Below are 18,863 nucleotides of genomic sequence, written 5' to 3'. Positions count from 1 at the left end.
GTATTACTGGTGAAGGGAAGGGTGACCAATTACATTATGGTTAATTGTAAAAAGTAAACCCGCTTTTTGAACTTGATAATCATCATCAAGTAATGTCAAATAACCTGCAGGAATGCAATAGTAGACAGGTAATGTCATCTTTTTGAATTGTTAATTAAGAAAATAAAAAGAATATGAATATATGATCACCACCGATTGGTGGATGTCACGACTGACACGTATAAAAGATTATGTTTTACGCATGTACATATGTCCACATCTAATCCAATTTGAGAAATATAAAAGCCTAATAAATGGAATAACACAGAGTCAGAGACAGAGGTGGGATCATAGGACAAATGCACATTCACATAAATGAGAGAGGGAAAATCATTAACTAACACACACCTTCCAGATTTAAATGAGATGGTTCCACAGTAGGAAAATATCTCAGGGACAAAAAATTCACTTATTTGTTTGTGAAAAAATAACACATTAGAGATTGTTTTTATCAGTTCTTAATGTTTCAACTGTATTTTTGGTAATTTAAAGACAACATATATATATTTAACAGTGATCCTTTCGACACATGGACATGGCTTTTGCAAAGACAGGACAGGATCCATTTCACCCACCCAAAACTCAACCGAAGAAAACGCGTCTTCTTCTTTTCTTTCTTTCTTTCTTCATTATTCCAACTGTTTAATGCTACTTTTTCTCCCTATATAACCACATCACTACTCACACCTCACTTTGCTACTCTCTCACTCCAATGCCTATGGCCATGCCTCTGTTACCACTCTTCAACATGCTTCTCTTCTTCCACTTCTTCATCACCATCATATCTGCTGCAAAACTCACCACCACAAACTCATCCTTCTCAATGTCATTCCCACTAACCACACATTCTCTCTCCACAAACGCAACCGCAAAGATGCTATCTTCCTCTCTCATGTTCTCATCGAGGAACACCAAGGCTCCTCCTTCTTCTTCTTCTTCCTATAACTTGAGGTCCACATTCAAATACTCCATGGTACTCATAGTGACTCTACCCATTGGTACACCCCCACAGGCACAACAAATGATTCTCGACACCGGAAGCCAACTCTCTTGGATTCAGTGTCACAATAAGAAAGCCGTTAAGCCACCACCGCCTCCTCCAACCCCCTCCTTTGACCCTTCTCTCTCTTCAACCTTCTCCGTACTACCCTGCACCCACCCTCTCTGCAAGCCTCAAATTCCCGATTTTACCCTCCCAACCTCCTGCGACCAGAACCGCCTCTGCCACTATTCTTATTTCTACGCCGATGGAAGCTATGCCGAGGGCAATCTCGTCCGCGAGAAACTAACCTTCGCGCCTACCCATTCTACCCCTCCCCTCATCCTTGGCTGCGCAACTTACTCTAGCGACGCCAGGGGCATTTTAGGAATTAACCGCGGAAGATTGTCCTTCTCATCCCAGGCCAAAATAAACAAATTCTCTTATTGCGTTCCGCCAAGGCAGGATCAACCCGGACGCGCTCCAACCGGGTCTTTCTACCTTGGTAACAACCCGCACTCCACCGGGTTCAAGTATATCCCTATGTTGACTTTTTTACAGAGTCAACGCATGCCGAATCTTGACCCCTTGGCCTACACTGTCGCCATGAACGGTATTCGGATAGGCGGGAAAAGACTGAACATTTCGCCGGCAGTTTTCCGACCCGACGCTGGAGGGTCCGGTCAGACTATGGTGGACTCTGGATCCGAGTTCACGTACCTGGTTAGTGAAGCCTATGACAAGGTACGGGAGGAAGTGGTTAGAATCGTGGGGCGCAGAATGAAGAAGGAGTACGTGTACGGTGGAGTGGCCGACATGTGTTTTGACGGTCGAGATGCTGGAGTTGAGATCGGACGGCTGATAGGGGAGATGGTTTTTGAATTTGAGAAGGGTGTGGAGATTGTAGTTCCGAAAGAGAGGGTGCTTGCTGACGTGGGCGGCGGGGTCCACTGCATAGGGATTGGGAGTTCCGATAAATTGGGTGCGGCAAGTAACATAATAGGGAACTTCCATCAACAGAATCTGTGGGTGGAGTTTGATCTCACCAATCGCAGAGTGGGCTTCGGTGGTGCTGATTGTAGCAGATTGGGTTAAGTAGCAGTAAGTGTGTGCGTGTTCGTGTGTCTGACCGTTGATCATCAGAGCGATGATGATGATGAATCGGACGGCGGAGGAGTGAAGTTGAAAAGGAGATATGTTGTGTTCCAGCATGACGTGACAAGGTCAATTTGATTTGGGACCACGCGCTCTTGCATGGACCTTGCATGCGTCAAAAGCCATAACTAAATTAGTAGTAATCACGTACACTATAATATCAAGTTATCAACGAGAGATGTAAATATGAGGATTAGGTTTATGTAGATTATTACTGTTATATATTATTTATTATTATTAATATATGACCCGATGCCTTTGTTTATTTGAAAAAACAAAAAAATATTTAGTGTTTGCGAATGTCATCCTTAGCTTTACCTTTTATATGTATACTTTATGCAAATATTATGTATTAATTATTAGTGTTTATTAATTACTACATATGTGTGAGGGATTATTAATATAGCCGTTTTTCTTTTGAATCCCATTGGCACTAATTAATAATTAATTAATTCAAACTGATTAAATAATAAACTCACTCATTCATTTAAATAAATATCAAAAATTTAAATTCAATTTTATATATGCATTAATTTATTGGCCAACAATAAATATTTAATTAAAACTTTAATTCACAAATTAGTTTCCAAAGATACTTTGAAAATGGGAAAGTACAGAGAGTCAATAGAGTATTTGTACAATGTATACAATAAAAGTTTAAAGATGTTTGATTCAATAGAACATCAGATGTTTATTATTTCTGATACCCATATAGTTATTCTGGATAGTATGGGTGTATTGTATTTGAAAAATTAATAATATTTTATCCTGTTCATTTTTTAACTCATATTGAACTAAATAAATAGTCTATTGTACACATTGTATAAATATTCTATTGGCTCCTAATAGGATTCTTTAAAAAATAAAAAAATAATTTTCCTAATTAAAGACCATAAATCTGCTTTAAATATTGTGTATAACCTTTTTCTTCATTCAGCCTACAGCATTGTTGGACTATTCTTAATTCTTAAATGAGCCGTATCTCATTCCGCTATCAAGTATCAACCCCACCATGCATCCATGGCTGGTCATCAGTCATAAGCAATTCTAGAAGGTACATTATTATTGTTATAGGAGTTTAAATCTTAAATAAGAAAAATACTAGCTACTAAACATATATTGTTCATTTTATGAAAATATACAATTAACCATAAAGATGTTATAATCGAACACACAACAAAAGAACAAAAATGAACAGTTGTCAACAGCCTTAAGCGCCTGGACTATGAAGTATTAGTGTGTAGTCCAATGTAGCCTTCAAGAACAGTAGGATATTATTTGAAATTCATTGCATTTTTATGACTTTATAGCCAACCTGGCACTATAAATTTTGGGAGCAAGAAACAGTGCACACGCACTGGAACATTGAAGTGCAATCTTTATCAAGACAGCTACAACAACTATATATACAAACCAAAGTTGTAGAGAATCGGAGGAGGATAATTGAATAGGACTTGTGCGTCTTAGTTATACTCTAGATGTAATGAGAAGGATGATATTTTTGTTAACTTGTTAACTTTGACAGGAGAAGATGCTCTTAATTAAAGAGTTTCCCCACAAATTAAACACTACTAAAGCTAGCGCTCGCTCATCATGCGTGACAAGACACGGATACAATGCTTAATTCGTGTCTTTTAAAGTTGGATCACTCACTTTATTTCATTTATATGATTAGGGGGACAGAACGAACTATTAGAATATAAATATATAAACAAGTAAGATAAGTTTCACTCTATTTTTCATGTGTTCAGCAAATACTCCAAGTTTATCTGACTCATAAAAATATATAATTCATAACCTCAATACTCTCTGACAGTGGCGGAACTTGAAACAAATTTTTGAGGTTAGATAAAGGATAATTGTCAAAATACTTTTGATATGAACACATTTAAAATAAGTTTGTCTAACCTCATTTTTTTAGTTTGGATGATATTGTCAAATTTAAAGCCGTTTTCCAGGGTATCTAGAAGCTTGGGTCAACAATCTTGACAAAATTAGCAATCCCACTATAATAAGAATAGCCGTAAACCACATTAGTTGGCTAAGCCAAGAATGCACCTCTTACTCTCAAAGAGCCTAATGAAAAATAAGCGCACATCTTATTTCATATTCAAATCAACTTCAATTCTATTTCATAAATAAAAGATACATTGAGTTATTTATACTAGTGAAAGAAGGAAAAAGTCTTCATAACTTGGATGATGTGAGACTAATACATAATATAAAGTTTACTATCCTAAACAATATGAGACTTGTATTCCCTTATTATAATTAACTAATATAATTAACTTACTAACACTATTTGCTCCCATGTCAGTCTCGTTACAAAGAATTAAAGTCAAACTCATCGGATGCAATTCTTTGAACTTTTGAATGTTGTATCTCACTTTTTTCGTGATTCATTAAAGTAGAAGAACTATCTATAGGTATTGATATTGTAAAAGTTATTTGTTCTCCTTCTTGAATATTAGCCTTCCTCTTAAAAAAAATATTAACTCTTTGATTTTTCATGATTATTTTATATAAAAAATTTGAATATATATCCTGTAAAATATGTAAAAAAGAAGTTAGAAGGACAAATATTAAAATTTATAATATTTATTAAATTTTTTATCAATTTATACAAATACAATAATATCAATACTTATTGAATATTTTAATATTTTTTATCATATAAAAAATTAAATTAAATAAACAGTAAAATATAAAATAATATTAAATTAAATAAATAAAAAACTTAATTTTTTATATTTGAACTCAAAGATAGAGGGAGTGTTACTTATTGAATAGAGAGAAAAATGTAATACAATCAATTCAGTCTAAATCCAACATATTTTAAATGTTTTAAACTAAAAACTATTGTGTAATAAAAATAAGAGATAAAGATTAAACTTAAATACTTTAAGTCATAGTAAATATTTGAACTAACTTAACTATTTTTTATTTTTAAAAAAAAAACTACTAATTTTTTTATAAAAAATTTGGGGCTAAGAATTTATCGCACGAGACAAAGAGTGGTTTTTATTTTTTTTTTTATTTTTTTCCGACAAATTTTTAGAGGGGCAATATTTTTTATTTTTCCATAAAAACTTTTTCAAGGAGCGAAAAACATGTTTGCTCATTTCAGGTAGATTAGATCTCTCTATTCCCAATCCCCATAAACATAAAATAATTCACGGATTGCCTTTCATTCTAAAATAAAAATCTCTAAAAAATTGTTCAAAAAATAGTGTTAAAAAAATCAATTATAAAAACAGTTTAGTTATTACGTACACGTATTAAAATTATTATTGATAAGTCACCAAAAAAAATTATTATTGATAGAAAATTTTCAATTTTGTATCTTAATAAATATAAAAAATCATTAAAACTAAATTTTGCATTATTTTTTAACTAATAATTTTAATTTATGTTTTTAAGAGACATGTTAACTTTTTGATTGAATACGATATGTTTTTTTAAAAAGTTGAATAAGATATATATTAACTAAATATTTATAAAAATATATATTATTTTTATATTTTAAAGATATATTTTATATCTTATCGTACTATTTTAGTGATTTATTTTTATTGCTGAATAAAAAATCTAAAATGTTTTACCACGTGTGGACATGAAACAACTCGAATCTCATAACCAAAAGGGAAAGGCTTGTTCCAAGGAAGAAAGGATAAAAAGGATGTTAAATTAACGTCACAATCACAAATTCATAATTAAGTGTAATTAAGTGGAGTACTATATTAACAGGATCCAGCTGGCCACAAAAGCGTGGAGCAGCACTTCTTTTTCTGGTTAAAAGTTAAAACTAAAATTGCAAACCCAATGTTATTTAGGCTACCCTCGGGATATGGAGAAAGGTGCCATCTATGGTGGCTTGTTTGCTTCGTGGCTATGGTGGCTAGATATGATAGAACCTATGAGAGTTTGACAGTTGGAAGGGAGATGGTTTTGACTTGGATTATGACCACTTTAATCGCGATAAATTTATTAAACAGTCACGTCAAAGAGATCTGTTACAGAGGTGTTAGGAAACGGCCATGGACACTGTCCAAATCCATGACCTTGGCAAGACGCACGTCTGACTCGGAACTTTCGAAACTGCAGAGGGGACAGCGCGTGCGTACGACGCAGCGGCAAGAGACATTCACGGTGCCAAGGCAAAGACCAATGGTGGAGGAGTTTCTGAACAACAGCAACAACTTCGTTCACATTAACAACAACACATGTAGCCCGAGTCAGAGTAGCACGCTTGATTCATCTTCGCGGCTGCCGCCACTGCCACCGTCAGTGCAGTCCTAGCCGCAGCGCACGCCGAAACTATTTTTTCCGTCTTTACTTCTGCCGTTATGGCGTTCCCAACAGCGTGTCCTGTCATGTTTTTTGAAATGTTACATTGTGCGATGAATCGAGAATGAGCCGCCAGCGAGATGTGTCTCATAGGCAATGCAACGACTTCGATTCTTCTTCTGCAGTGGACTACGAGGGCATGTCATACAAGGGGTTATTGGATCTCGACCTCACCATCGCTCCTGCGGTAAAAAATTTGTGTTTATCTACCTTAGATTATAAGCATGTTTATGTTAATTTGGACCATGACAAATGTCACATTTTTATCAGATGATCAATTACTAGTCACCTGTAGCCACGGTTAACGTAGGTACCATAGTTGTGGCCATGGAGAAATTGAAACTAAAATATAAAAATTAAATTAAATTTTATATTGTGTTTAGTGTAAAATATATATATAATTAAACTATATTTGAGTATATTTTAGTTTATAATAGAGATTGAAAAACTGATTTAAAATTTTATTTTTTATCTCTACAAATTTTAAATTTTTTATGTTTTTATTTTTTAAAAGTACTAAATATAATAAAATTTTATGTCTCAAAACTAAAATTTTATTTTTTATCACTGATTATCAATACAATACTCAATTATAATTTTTCAGTTTCAAAAAACAAATACGACCTTAAAGTTTGAAATGCTTATATGCACGAGGCATTTAATTTTACAGCTATACATCAGTTGTAAATGGCCATATACACCTCTTTCGAATCTCATTTTCACTTTAAATTAAAAAATGAAAAAGAAAAAGAAACCAACAAGATAAAATTTAAAAAAAAAAAAAAGGAAAAGATTACCAAAGAAATCATAACTCATATCAAATCATATAATACTACAAAATACAAGTAGATACAAAAACAAGGTTGCCGTCTTCCTTGAAAATTGAAAAGGAAGGGGGCGGTTGATCTTGAATTCAAACTTCAAATGGTAATAATATAATTAAAAAGTCATATTCAATCCTATTATTTATTTATTTAAAAAAATCAAGCATTTCATGATTTTATTACTTTTTTATGGTTGAAAAAATGTTAACTAAGTTTTAATGCTTGTACTTTGTAGTGGCATAATCGTTTGTTTATTGAGTTTAATTAGTGCAATGACTATGTAAAACTCAACCAATTTAGATTAAGATTTAAGATTTTGTGTAACTGTAAAAATAGTGAATGAGGGACATAGTGATACGTGTAGTGGGAATTATTTAATATTTATCACTTCAATTTTCCGAATTATTGTAGATTCTATCTTTAACATTTTTTTTATCTCTTATAAAGTTCTAATGTGATTATGAAGAATGTAATGGGACATGGGAGCAGTTGGGGTTAATAGACTTAAGAGAATGGTCCCCAATCTACGATTTGTCCTCCCTGATATGGTTACTTACTACTTGTGGCAGTTTATGCATTAGCATTACTGCAAGCCAGCTTTGCTTACAGATTTTTCCTATTCTTTCACATCATTTCATGCTCCTTACGTTTTGTTTTGTTTTGTATGATGCATTCCTCCATTGCTTTTTCCCTTTAGTTTTTACTTGGTTTCTTCATAGCAAGACAAGTGAAAAAGATAGCAAACAAAAAGCCTTGGCTTTACTTAGTAACACTACAACTACAAGCCATGGGTTACACCAACATCCATAGTAATTTATGTTCTCTTTGTTACAATAATTTTTATTTATATGAAATAAATCATGTTTTGTTTTTTGGTTTTTAGTCATCCCATAAAGTAAATGTGTTGCCTGAATGTAGCCAAAAACATTGTACTATACTTTTTAAATTGCACCAGTGATTTATTTCCTTTTCTGTCAGTTTTGTACCACAATTGCACCAACTACAAGCCATCAAGATTCCAGAAACACCATACATAGTAGGCCTGAGGGTGAAAACAACACGCCACAGAGAAGCATTTTCATGAGAGCAAGTGTGTGGTAGTGAGTAAAATGAGGTGCTGCTAAAAATTGATCACGCAATGAATTGATTTTATTTGTCATATGTGGCAGAGAACTAGAGAAGTACGGAATAATTTTAAATCTCAATTGACAAGGGGATGCCACTTACTTATTTGACTCTCCAGCATACTTCGACGTATCTATATTGTTTAGTATTCTCATTGTTTACTAATACTTTTTCTTTTATTAATTAATTAATAATTATTTCAAATTTTGAAATTTTAAAAAATAAGGATTTCAATTAAATCCAGCCGGTGCTTCACTTTCCCCCTCTCCGGTCAGACGCCGCCGCCTAGCCCTCAACCGATGCCGCCCAGCCTCTCCGCAAACATCCGATCGCGCCGCACAATACCCAGACAGCCTCCTTCGCGCTGCCCCACTGCCACCGGCCGTGCAGCCTCCTCCGCAGCCCACTGCCGCCCAGACCCCAGCCAAACAAGCACATGATCACCAACTCAACTGAAACGATCATTAAATTATTGAATGCAAAACAACCATCCGTATACGTGGTAAAATAATCTTCCGTCTTATAAGAAGTGAAAATCGAACATCTAAAGTCATTAGGTAAAATAATCATCCGTCTGAAGTGAAAATCAAACATCCAAAGCCAGTGGAACATCTGTGACGACTAACGTAATGCCTGGACAGACCAAACCAAATTAAAAAAATATATAATCCAACATGGTAACAAAATAATAAATCAACAACAAACAGGGATTCTTATCTTCCACAGCAGTCCAAGAAATCAAACCTGAAGCTTGCTGAAGATTGGAGGCGCGTCAACAGAGACCGGGAGCTCCTCCGCGACGGCCGGCGCCCAATGGTGGCAAGTGAGGGATGCGGGGTGAGGGCAGCAGCGCATGAGCACTATGAGCGAGCGAACCTGAAGCTTGCAGGCTGTTCAGCGTTGCTGTTGGTGCATTCAACTGCGACGAGCGAGAGCCCTACCGCTCAACTGTGACGCCGCGTGCGAAAATTTGCTGGCGCAGCGACAGCGAGCAAGAGCCCTTCCGCGACGAGCGGTGTTCGACGGTGGCATTAGGGAGGGATGCAGAATGAGGGCAGCAACGCGCGAGCATCGATAGGGGACTCATGTGAAGCCTGTGGTTGGAGCGTGTGGGTAGTGCCGGATGTTCAGCTTGCAGCGAACTTGCCGGAGGTTGAGTTGCAACGCCGACGGTATGATTCCTGGAGTGTGGCTGCGTCTCAGGGGTCAAAAGGGGTAGGAATAGGATGGTTAAAATTAGGATTGTAAAAATTAAGGTTTAGGAGATAATTTAGGGTGGACTGTGTTTTATTTTATTGGTCCAATTTTGGAATCCATTGTTCACAAAAGTTATTGTCTACCTAGCAAAACCGTACATACAATATCAAAATAAAAAATTGCAGCTTATAAAGTTATGGACCAACTTTGTTTCTCACACCAAAATCTAAACTGAGCTCTTCAAGATTCTATCAATTCAGCCTCTGGTAGTCCTTTATTACCGAGCAAGTTTTGAGCAACCTTCAAACACGAAAGATATTCCTTCTTTATCTCAGCGTTCTCAGGGATTGACTTATCGGCTACAAACTGCAAAAACAAGTTTTGAGTTGGTGATAAATATTCAAAATCCTTGCTTTGCAAGAGACGTGTATGTCCATTGAAGAATAGATAGTTAATTTTACCTCCCTGTAAGCATGAATGCATTGAAGAAGTGGCTCCTTAGCCTTGAGGTTACTTTTTCCTTCCTGCTTTGCAAAATAACACCAGAAATTATTAATGTGCCTCATAAAAGTTAAATCCTTGCTTATGTACTAACGCTTAGAATCTGACCTGAATTTCCAGCAGTTCTTGCTTTGCTACCTCCACCGACGATAAAGTACTGAATGATTGCAGCTGTGAAAAATCACAATTCTATTTTAATAGACATGCATAAGAGAAGAGGAATAGTGGATGCACAACCAATAAAATACAGACCAATATGAGCAGCGCTGCTTGGGCTTCCTTTCTGGAATCTCCCGGTGCACTGTGTTTCTTCAACCTGTCTTTTTGTTTCGATACTCTATCTAAATATTGACGTGCAATCCTGAGACGGAACAAGGAATCGGAGAGAATGAATATAAAGGAACAGCCACTAAGTTCCTCAAAGCATGAACATAAATTAATGTCACGGGGATTATCGTTAAGGGCATTATCATTAAAACCACACAGTAACAAAGAAAGGATAATTGGAATTAGAAAAAGAAACAAGCCTAAGATAATTTGATTTAGTTTTGATATTCAAAAGTAAATACTACAGGTTTAGGTGTGACAAACTGATAGAAACCTTATTGAATTATGTACATGATCCTTTGCGATATCAAGCTCAGCTTTAGCTCTCTTGACATCAAATTTTTTATGTTGGCTGCTATCAAGCATAGCAACCTGTGCTAGACGAAGTAGGTTTGCACCAATCTGAAAATGAGGAGACAAAAAAATCATGGTATTATTTTTACTCTTAGCCAGCATATTCATTGCAAGCATAGATGCAATAAAACAGTATCTTTGTGTATGCATCAGTTTATTGCCAGAAAATTTGGAGGAATTTGAAAGTTAAATAGAATGGAAAGTGGAAGCTACTAAAATACTTGTCAAGGAACAACAAACCTGAATATGGTCATCAGGAAGCAAGACTTTCCGCGCATTGAGACATCTGCAGGTTGAAATATAACAGGATTCCAGATATAGCGAAAGTTAAATCCAAGGATATAACAAATTAATAATATTGGAATAACCTTTCAAGAAGTTCTTTTGAATCTTTTAAATTGCAAGACGCTTGCAGGGTCAGAGCTAAAGATTCAGCTGCAACAACTGTGTCCAACGAATTCCAACCCTGTATACACAATTTACATTATGTTTCTGGCAGGGACCATCATACTTTTTTCAAATATAAAATTTTATTATAACATTGAGCAAGAGAACCAAAACTAGTTCTAAATGACAAAATAGAAAGCAAATAGGGATTAAAAATTGCCAGCCAAGGGACAACATATAGTATCCATCTACTTGGCCAGTATTAATATCTAGTGTAAAGTAATCTACAACATTTCTATGAAAAAACCCAACATTGGTGGTTCTTCAGCACAAAAATAGAAATACCATATAATAAACTTGAGATGAGGAAATAATCCTGTTCAACCACCATATCTACTACAGTCGTACCCACTATAACATTGCATAGATGATAAGAAAACGTGATAGAAAATTCAGGCTTGCATAGGTTGTTTCTACTGGAAGTCACAAATAAGATGCAGGTATTAATTTGCCTGAATTCAACAAGAAAGGAATTACACCAGCTCAAGTTTAATTGCATAGGTTGTTCCTTTACAGAAATTTTAATCACCATTAGTCCATTACAGAAAAAGGCAATTAGAAAGGGAATAATACAATGAGAAAGAATTTCAAAAATAAATAAATAACCTTCGACAATTCCAAAATATGCAGGATCTTCCTCTGGACCATCTCAGCTTCAGCAAGTCGATGTGATTTCAAATATATCTTAAACAATATAGCAAAAATATATCAATCAGACAATTAAAACCCTAAATTTAACAGCCAGAAAGTTGGAAAAAGAACACTTTCAAGATAGAAAATGCACAGAATCAATATCAATTTACTTTATATTCTCAATTTAATTATAAAGAATGCAAGGTCTTGGGACTAAGGATCTAACTCTAGAACTGCTTTGCTTGCCAAAAAAGCATCGAATGCAATGGCAACTACAAGTACCACCAGTTTCGTATCTGACAACTTATGTGGACTTTTGATTTATTTTTTTTAAATCTAATGTCTAAATACTTGGATTGTCTGACCTGGGTCTTAAGTGCCCCCTTTTTCCCAAGACTGCATAAGATTCTATTTACTTCATGTGCACTATGCGGAACCTCCCACAAAGTTGCTAAAAATTCAAGAATAGTAGTGCAATTTTTCATCCTATTGCAAAGGGCAGCCCGGTGCAAAGCATCCTGCATTTCACGGAGTAAGGGAAGGACTACATCTAAAGGGTGTAATGCAGGCAGCCCAACTATGGCTGATTCCACGGTTTAAATCCATGACTTTGAGGCCACAGAGATAACTCAACCGTTGCTCCAAGACTCCTCTTCTTTCATCCTATTTCAAAGTTCTCCTTAACCTTTCCCCCTCTAAAAACATACACTTTTTACTCTAGTATTGTCAAGGAAGTTTTGGGAAAGAATAAGGTAAAGGAAAACCTGCGACAGATATCGAAGTCTTCTAATGCATACAAATGACTCCCCTTCGCCACCTTCCTACACAGGAAAAAGAACGTTGGCTAAAAATGAGAATATTCAAAATAACCGAATCTCACTGCTGAGGTACTTTACATTAGGAGAAAGACACACCTCTAATAACCTTATTGAGTCCTGAATGGCGGCCTCAGCATCCCTTTCTTTTCCTTGGAGATACAACACCTGAAGAAAAAATAGCAGCTTAAGATTCAGTTAAGCAGACATTTCAAGCCGCATCAAAGAGGGAAATTATACACCAAAAAATTACATTCAGACAAACGCCACCAGAAAACCAATAAGCACGGGAGAAACAAGAAAAACTTGTCTACCAGAAATATCAAACATTTATTTTTAATAGAAGATCTCAACGTTTTGTTATTGCTATTAAGTCATTCTGGAACACGGCAACGCAGCCAGACAGAACATTTAAGTTTTGAAAACACTTAGTTCAGCGCTTCTTTAGGTGTTACCTCAAGAAAGAAGAAGAAGTTAGATGACAGAAATATCCTCTGTTATGTTTACAGAAAATAGATTGAACATATATAAAGAATTTAACCTCAGAAATGGTGAACTAAATGTATCAAGCTTAATGCACAAGAGCTCTCCCTTTAGCTTCATGAATAAGAGAAAATAAGAAATTCTACGCTCAAGATGCCCTCACATCTCCAGTCCTCCCACAAGTTCCAGATCAAATATAAACTTCTCCACCCACCTTTTCATTTGCAAGTCTAAATTATGGCAAAAATAGTAGTGAAAGAATTCATGTTCTATTATTAAAAACTCTTAATTCCAACTCATTTAAAGGATGGAAACTTTAACATTCAGTGGTTCCATGGTTGCAGTAGTTTTATACTCGTATTTTTAATATAAGTATGCAATTTGTCATATCAAGTCATCATCTAATGCATTAAGCAGCAAATGAGTGAAATATTCTGAATATGAATGCCGTTCAGTGAGTTTTACAAAATTGCCTTAATCAAATGACCTTCACAGTGAGATTTTAGATTTCCAAACCCCGGAGCCCTCCCTTAAAATCTAGATTTCCCATCTAAAGACAGTAGCAAAGGAAACAGAAGAAGTACAGTGAAATGAAAAATAATTACCACTCCTAAATGATACATTGAATCTGCACATTCTGAATGGCCATATCCCAGAACACGTCTTTTTATCTGAATAAAGAGTCATATTACATGATAAACTCAAGATAACATAGAGCCTCTATTTTCAAGCACAGAAATGATGTTCAGATATAAAATTAGATGCAAAGTGATAGCAATGTACTAGGAGGAGAATATAACTGTTTCAAGATCAGAGGAAAATAACAGTCGCTGCCTGAGCACAGTAGGTCCATACCTTCAGTGCGCGCTGTTAAAAATACAATACAAAAATGAAAGAGAAAGGACGGTCAGTAGAAGTGAAAGAACACAAAGCATAGACTAACAAGTAACAACAAGATGAACATGTCACTGCCACAAAAGGACAAAGTGGAAAATGGAAGGGGAAACAACCACATATATAACTTAGAAAATGTTGAAATCTGGTTCCACTTATGAGTAAAATTGTCATCTACCCAACATATGAATCACCAAGACTGTTAAACTCAGCAGATTACCTCATAGCTAACACGAGCTTTTTCCAACTTCCGCTGTCCAAGGTAAAACTGTCCAAGGTTGTGAGCAGCAGCCCCAACCCTGCATGAGTATGGTTTCGTATTAAAGCCATCAAAGGTTAATGGAACTCACCATATCAAGGCACTAGAATCATTGGTACTATGTAACATAGCACGTGCGCAAATATATTTCATCATGAATATATAACAGCTTATACTCAATTTGGTCTACCATCAATGTAAGAAAAAATTTCCATGGAAAACAAAATTTTATCACATGTGAAAAAGGGGGATAAAAAAAAATCAATTTCATTGATGAAAAATTTAATTTGAACTATTGTTATGCAAGATTTTTATACTACCAATCATCAAGAAAATTGGCAACATCAAACACGATGCTAGCTCACAGGAAGGGAAAAAAAAATAAAGTTTAATGTCCTGTCAATTGTTTACTTCTAGTTCATAAAATGACATTGAGATGAAAAGGTTCAGTACTTCCTTGAACATAATACTATTTTCCTAAAATCTCCAGCTCCATGCAAACTAAGTCATAACTTACGTTCTTTAGTTTCAGATGCATTATTGACCCCCTAGTAATGATGTCTACAAATACAGTTGAAAGAAGCATAATCTATGATGTTGCACAGCAGTAGCACTATACCGTATATCATCTGGGCCAAAAGCTTCCTCTAATATGTCGATAGCTTCCAAGTACAATGGTTCTGCTTTGGCAAAATCCTTTTTGATCCTGTATAACTCTGCCTGAAATGAAAAATAATAGAAATAACTGAGGGGTGTGTTATCAATGTCATTTACTCTCTCAATTAACATAGAGAACCGGTACATATTAGTAGCATATTATATACAATCAATCTTTCAAGAAATTTAAGCAGTTAGAAGAGAGGGAAAATTAGATGGAGTTAAAGAAAATGTTGGTACATGTGTCATAGGAAGCTGAATATTTCAATACAACTTCAACACCACTATGCCAAATTATTCGAGATTTGACCATTTTAAGTTGTGCTTCAAATGTAATCTCGTAATATAGCATTAAACCATTCTTCATATAAGAACTATGACAGATGTACCAATATTTTCTTAGTGCATATGAAAATACTTCAGCAATAAAAGGGGAATACCAAGTTAGAGGTAGTACACATCTCCTTCCCTAGTTTTATTTTGCCCTTCTACCCTATAAAACTTCTAAATCAACAGACAACAATGATCATTTTTGAAAAAAGGTTGCATCTGACAAAAAGTATACAGGATTTATTATACAGTTCTCATAGTAATTAAGAATAGGACAAGTATCAAGTATAGGTAAACTAACCAGGTTATTGCATGAAGATGCAACATGCGGATCTCTTGGGCCAAAACCCTCTTTAGCTTCTTGTAGAGCAGCAAGAAAAAGTTTTTCAGCTGCATCTAGTTGTCCCTGGCAGAAAATGAGCATACAATAGAGGTTAGTAAAGCAGGAAAAATTATAAATGAAGAGAATGAAAAAGAAAAACAATAGGCAGAAACTGCTTGCCTTTATGAAAAATTCCCTCGCTTCATCAGTAAATACTCTCCATTTTGCTGTATGTGTATTTGATACTACAGAACCATCCTCAACTTTTCTTAATCCAATTAATTCATCATCTGGAGATGCTTCATTAGTTGGATCTTCTGCAAACACAGTGTTGGCACCAGTCCCTAGTACAATAGCTGCACAGAAATAGCCAATTCAGTCGTGCACAATAATTCTTTTTAGTCACCTTCCAGTAGTGATAATGAGTATCATACAATTTATTAGTAATCAATGGGATCAAGTTTTCAACAAATCCTCACTGTATTAGATACCATAAGATGTTTGATGTCCACAAAAATTCATAATAATCATTAATCAAATTAAACTCCAATATAGCACCATAAGGCTACTCTTTTTCAAATGGGTAATAAAGTTACATATAACATATTAACATTGCAGCTTGCAAATAATAATATTGCACCATTAAGCATTAGTTACAGAGGCATACCAATATGTCCAGATATAACAATCCACAGACAAGGATCCCTAAGATTCATCCTCGAGCCATTTGCTCCGGTTTGATACCAGTGGGAAAGTTTAAGTTTGCCTGGAAGAGCAACACAAAAACAATAAGACAGTATAAATAGGCATATATCATCTCTGACTTCATTTTACTAGACAATAAAAGTAGTCATTTGCTCTCCATATGCAGCAGAATCAAGTAATCAACAAATGAAGATATAAAAACTAAAACTACGTAGTAGGTAATGTCTTTTTTTAAAAAAAAAATAAAAAACCTACAATTAAAAGATGAATCTTTTTTGGGCTAATTAGAAGCAACAAATTCCTGTTTCCAATTCCATTAAATACCAAACTCAAATTGGACAACAAAGAAGTAGAGCCTAGAACTGGCGCAATGAAACAGAGCAGAAAAGGTCCAAATTTGATTTGCATAATTACAAATTAGCAATGGGGAATCAACAGGAACCCATAAGAGTCCAACCTTCACAATGATTGCTAGTAAGGAAGATACCACTTCTATGAAAATTGAACAATACAGGTTATGACGTCAATCATAGTAAAAGGTAGATTTTTTTAAAGGAAAAAAAAAAGAAAAGAAAAGTACCAGAAAATGAGAGTGGAAATGCGTTTGGGGATACACGAGATGCACAGAAGCCATGGGAAGCGGGAAAACGACGTCTTTTGAGAAAAATGGCGGCTGCAGCACGCAGAGACATCAGCTTCACCGACGAACAACAAAAGGCAGCTGCTTCAAAATTCACTCACTTGTGTTGTGTCACACGCCCTGGGTTTTACGTTTAGCTCTTTCTCTTTTAGAAAGAAAAAAAAAATGTTATTTGTTAGCATAATTTTATTCTTAATTAATTTCTTGGTAATTGCATATTTTTACATTGTCCTGAAAGATCATACTTATAAGAAAATGATTAATTAATGGACTGTACAATATTTTTACACGTTACACGGGTAATTGTAAATATTATATTAAGGGTGTATTTAAAATAAACTCAAGTAATTTTGTACATTATGAATTTATCATTTTTATAAATTATTTATGAGAAATGTTAGAGGTTATCATAATTTTTTTTCAATTTTTTTGGTATTCTCCTAGTGTAATTCGATAAATTAAAAATTAATTTATTGCAGATCGAAATTTTATTTAAGATGTTATTGTTGGTCAATAAATTATTTTTAGCCATCACTTACTTAAGCATATTCATTGTTTTTAGCCATCACTTTTAGGCTTAGTTTGGTAAAGCTTTTTGAAGAGATGCTTATGCCTTTTAAAAGATTAAAATTCTCATTTTGTATTTGGTAAATAAAAAATATTACGTGCTTGTGCTTGCAATTTTTAAAAAATCGGAGTACTTTTGAAAGCATCTAAGATAGAGTTTTTTAAAATTGGTTTGTGTTTTTTAAAATTTAAAAATCTAATATAACCTCGTATGTTAACTAATTTTTAAATTTAATATTTACATTTATGTCTATTATAGTCTTTTTAAATTTTAAAAACTATTTTACCAAACACAATTAATGTTACTTGTGTTTATTAAAAGCTATTTTTGATTTGATTTACCATACATAAATATTATAACTTTTAAAAAACTATCTTTTAAAAGTTAACTTTTATAAACTACTATTGAAAAGTAAAAGTTTTACCAAACTAAGCCTTAATTATCAATCCAATTCCTTTAGTTTAGTAATTTAACAACATATTTTACCCAACACTTTTAAATATTAATAACTAATTGATAAGCAAAAATAATAAATTTTGATAATTATCTAATATTTCTCCTATTTAATTCATTAAATAAAAATTAAAGAATGTTATAAAATAAAAATATTGATAAATTTTAATAAATATAAAATATATCAGTTTACAAATAAATAAATTTTTTATATATAATATATTAAAATGACAAATGTAATATTTTGTTTTTAAATAAATACATATAAAGTATATACATAAATAAAAGAATATACATATTTTTTATTCATTAAAATTAATTATTATACAATAAAATATTTATAATATTAACAAATTCATATTAAATGTTATTTTTAATTACAATCTATAAAATATCAAATAGTTAAAATTTATTTTATTACTTTACAGATGATTAAATTATTTCTTTAAGAATTATTTAAAATTGTTTTAGTTTTAATATGAAAGGATATAATCATCTATGAAGTAATATAAATAAAATTTAATCATTTTATATTTTACATGTGTACCGTATTCTAAGAATTAGGAAACTTTCGACGTATATCTCAGCCACGTTGTGAAATCCAAATTTGCATTCAACGGAAAAGCTTAGCATATAATGTAATTCCCCAGAAAATTTTGGATTACGCCGAGATTCACTCAAATCAGCTAACCGTTAAGCAACTCAAATCTTAAGCCTATAAAAGCAATGAGAGCAAACACACAGAGGACATACTTTATCCCTAAAAAAACAATAATACCTTAGAACCCTAGTTCTATTCGAAAGCATAT

The 18,863-nt window shown here is 33.9% G+C and overlaps 2 protein-coding genes and 1 long non-coding RNA gene across 3 annotated transcripts; 2 read left to right on the top strand and 1 right to left on the bottom strand.

Moving 5' to 3' along the window:
- The first annotated feature begins 400 nt into the window (after nucleotides 1-400).
- LOC112791653 (aspartic proteinase PCS1-like) lies at nucleotides 401-2,678 on the top strand. The gene has a single exon (XM_025834565.3). It carries the CDS (start codon nucleotides 752-754, stop codon nucleotides 2,111-2,113), a length of 1,362 nt encoding a protein of 453 aa, XP_025690350.1. The 5' UTR covers nucleotides 401-751; the 3' UTR covers nucleotides 2,114-2,678.
- A 3,319-nt stretch (nucleotides 2,679-5,997) lies between these two features.
- LOC140183883 (uncharacterized) lies at nucleotides 5,998-8,574 on the top strand. Its single transcript, XR_011880374.1, has 2 exons — nucleotides 5,998-6,707; nucleotides 8,323-8,574. It is a non-coding gene; the product is annotated as an uncharacterized lncRNA (long non-coding RNA).
- Nucleotides 8,575-9,738: 1,164 nt separating this feature from the next.
- Nucleotides 9,739-17,177, bottom strand: LOC112791651 (uncharacterized). The gene is made up of 18 exons (XM_029297220.2): nucleotides 16,974-17,177; nucleotides 16,356-16,454; nucleotides 15,869-16,044; nucleotides 15,668-15,772; nucleotides 14,999-15,099; nucleotides 14,341-14,419; nucleotides 14,082-14,093; nucleotides 13,832-13,897; nucleotides 12,843-12,911; nucleotides 12,693-12,749; nucleotides 11,902-11,979; nucleotides 11,217-11,314; nucleotides 11,089-11,134; nucleotides 10,769-10,896; nucleotides 10,420-10,528; nucleotides 10,276-10,338; nucleotides 10,128-10,190; nucleotides 9,739-10,032 (listed from the first exon to the last, which is right to left on the bottom strand). The coding sequence occupies exons 1-18, from the start codon at nucleotides 17,083-17,085 to the stop codon at nucleotides 9,907-9,909; spliced, it is 1,587 nt and encodes a 528-aa protein (XP_029153053.1). The 5' UTR covers nucleotides 17,086-17,177; the 3' UTR covers nucleotides 9,739-9,906.
- Nucleotides 17,178-18,863: the final 1,686 nt, after the last annotated feature.

This window comes from Arachis hypogaea, chromosome 3 (genome assembly GCF_003086295.3).
Source record: "Arachis hypogaea cultivar Tifrunner chromosome 3, arahy.Tifrunner.gnm2.J5K5, whole genome shotgun sequence".
Classification (NCBI taxonomy): Eukaryota; Viridiplantae; Streptophyta; class Magnoliopsida; order Fabales; family Fabaceae; genus Arachis; species Arachis hypogaea.
Note: the sequence above shows the minus strand (reverse complement) of the source record. Positions and strands in the feature narration are given on the sequence as shown.

Excerpts from the sequence above, each read along its gene's own strand:
- LOC112791651 (XM_029297220.2), bottom strand. The coding sequence starts at position 17,085 with ATGTCTCTGCGTGCTGCAGCCGCCATTTTTCTCAAAAGACGTCGTTTT. Across the intron at positions 16,045-16,355 it reads TGTTATATCTGGACATATTG|CTATTGTACTAGGGACTGGT; the intron begins GTATGCCTCTGT and ends ATTTCTGTGCAG. Across the intron at positions 10,339-10,419 it reads AAGCAGCGCTGCTCATATTG|CTGCAATCATTCAGTACTTT; the intron begins GTCTGTATTTTA and ends GATTTTTCACAG.
- LOC112791653 (XM_025834565.3), top strand. The coding sequence starts at position 752 with ATGCCTATGGCCATGCCTCTGTTACCACTCTTCAACATGCTTCTCTTC.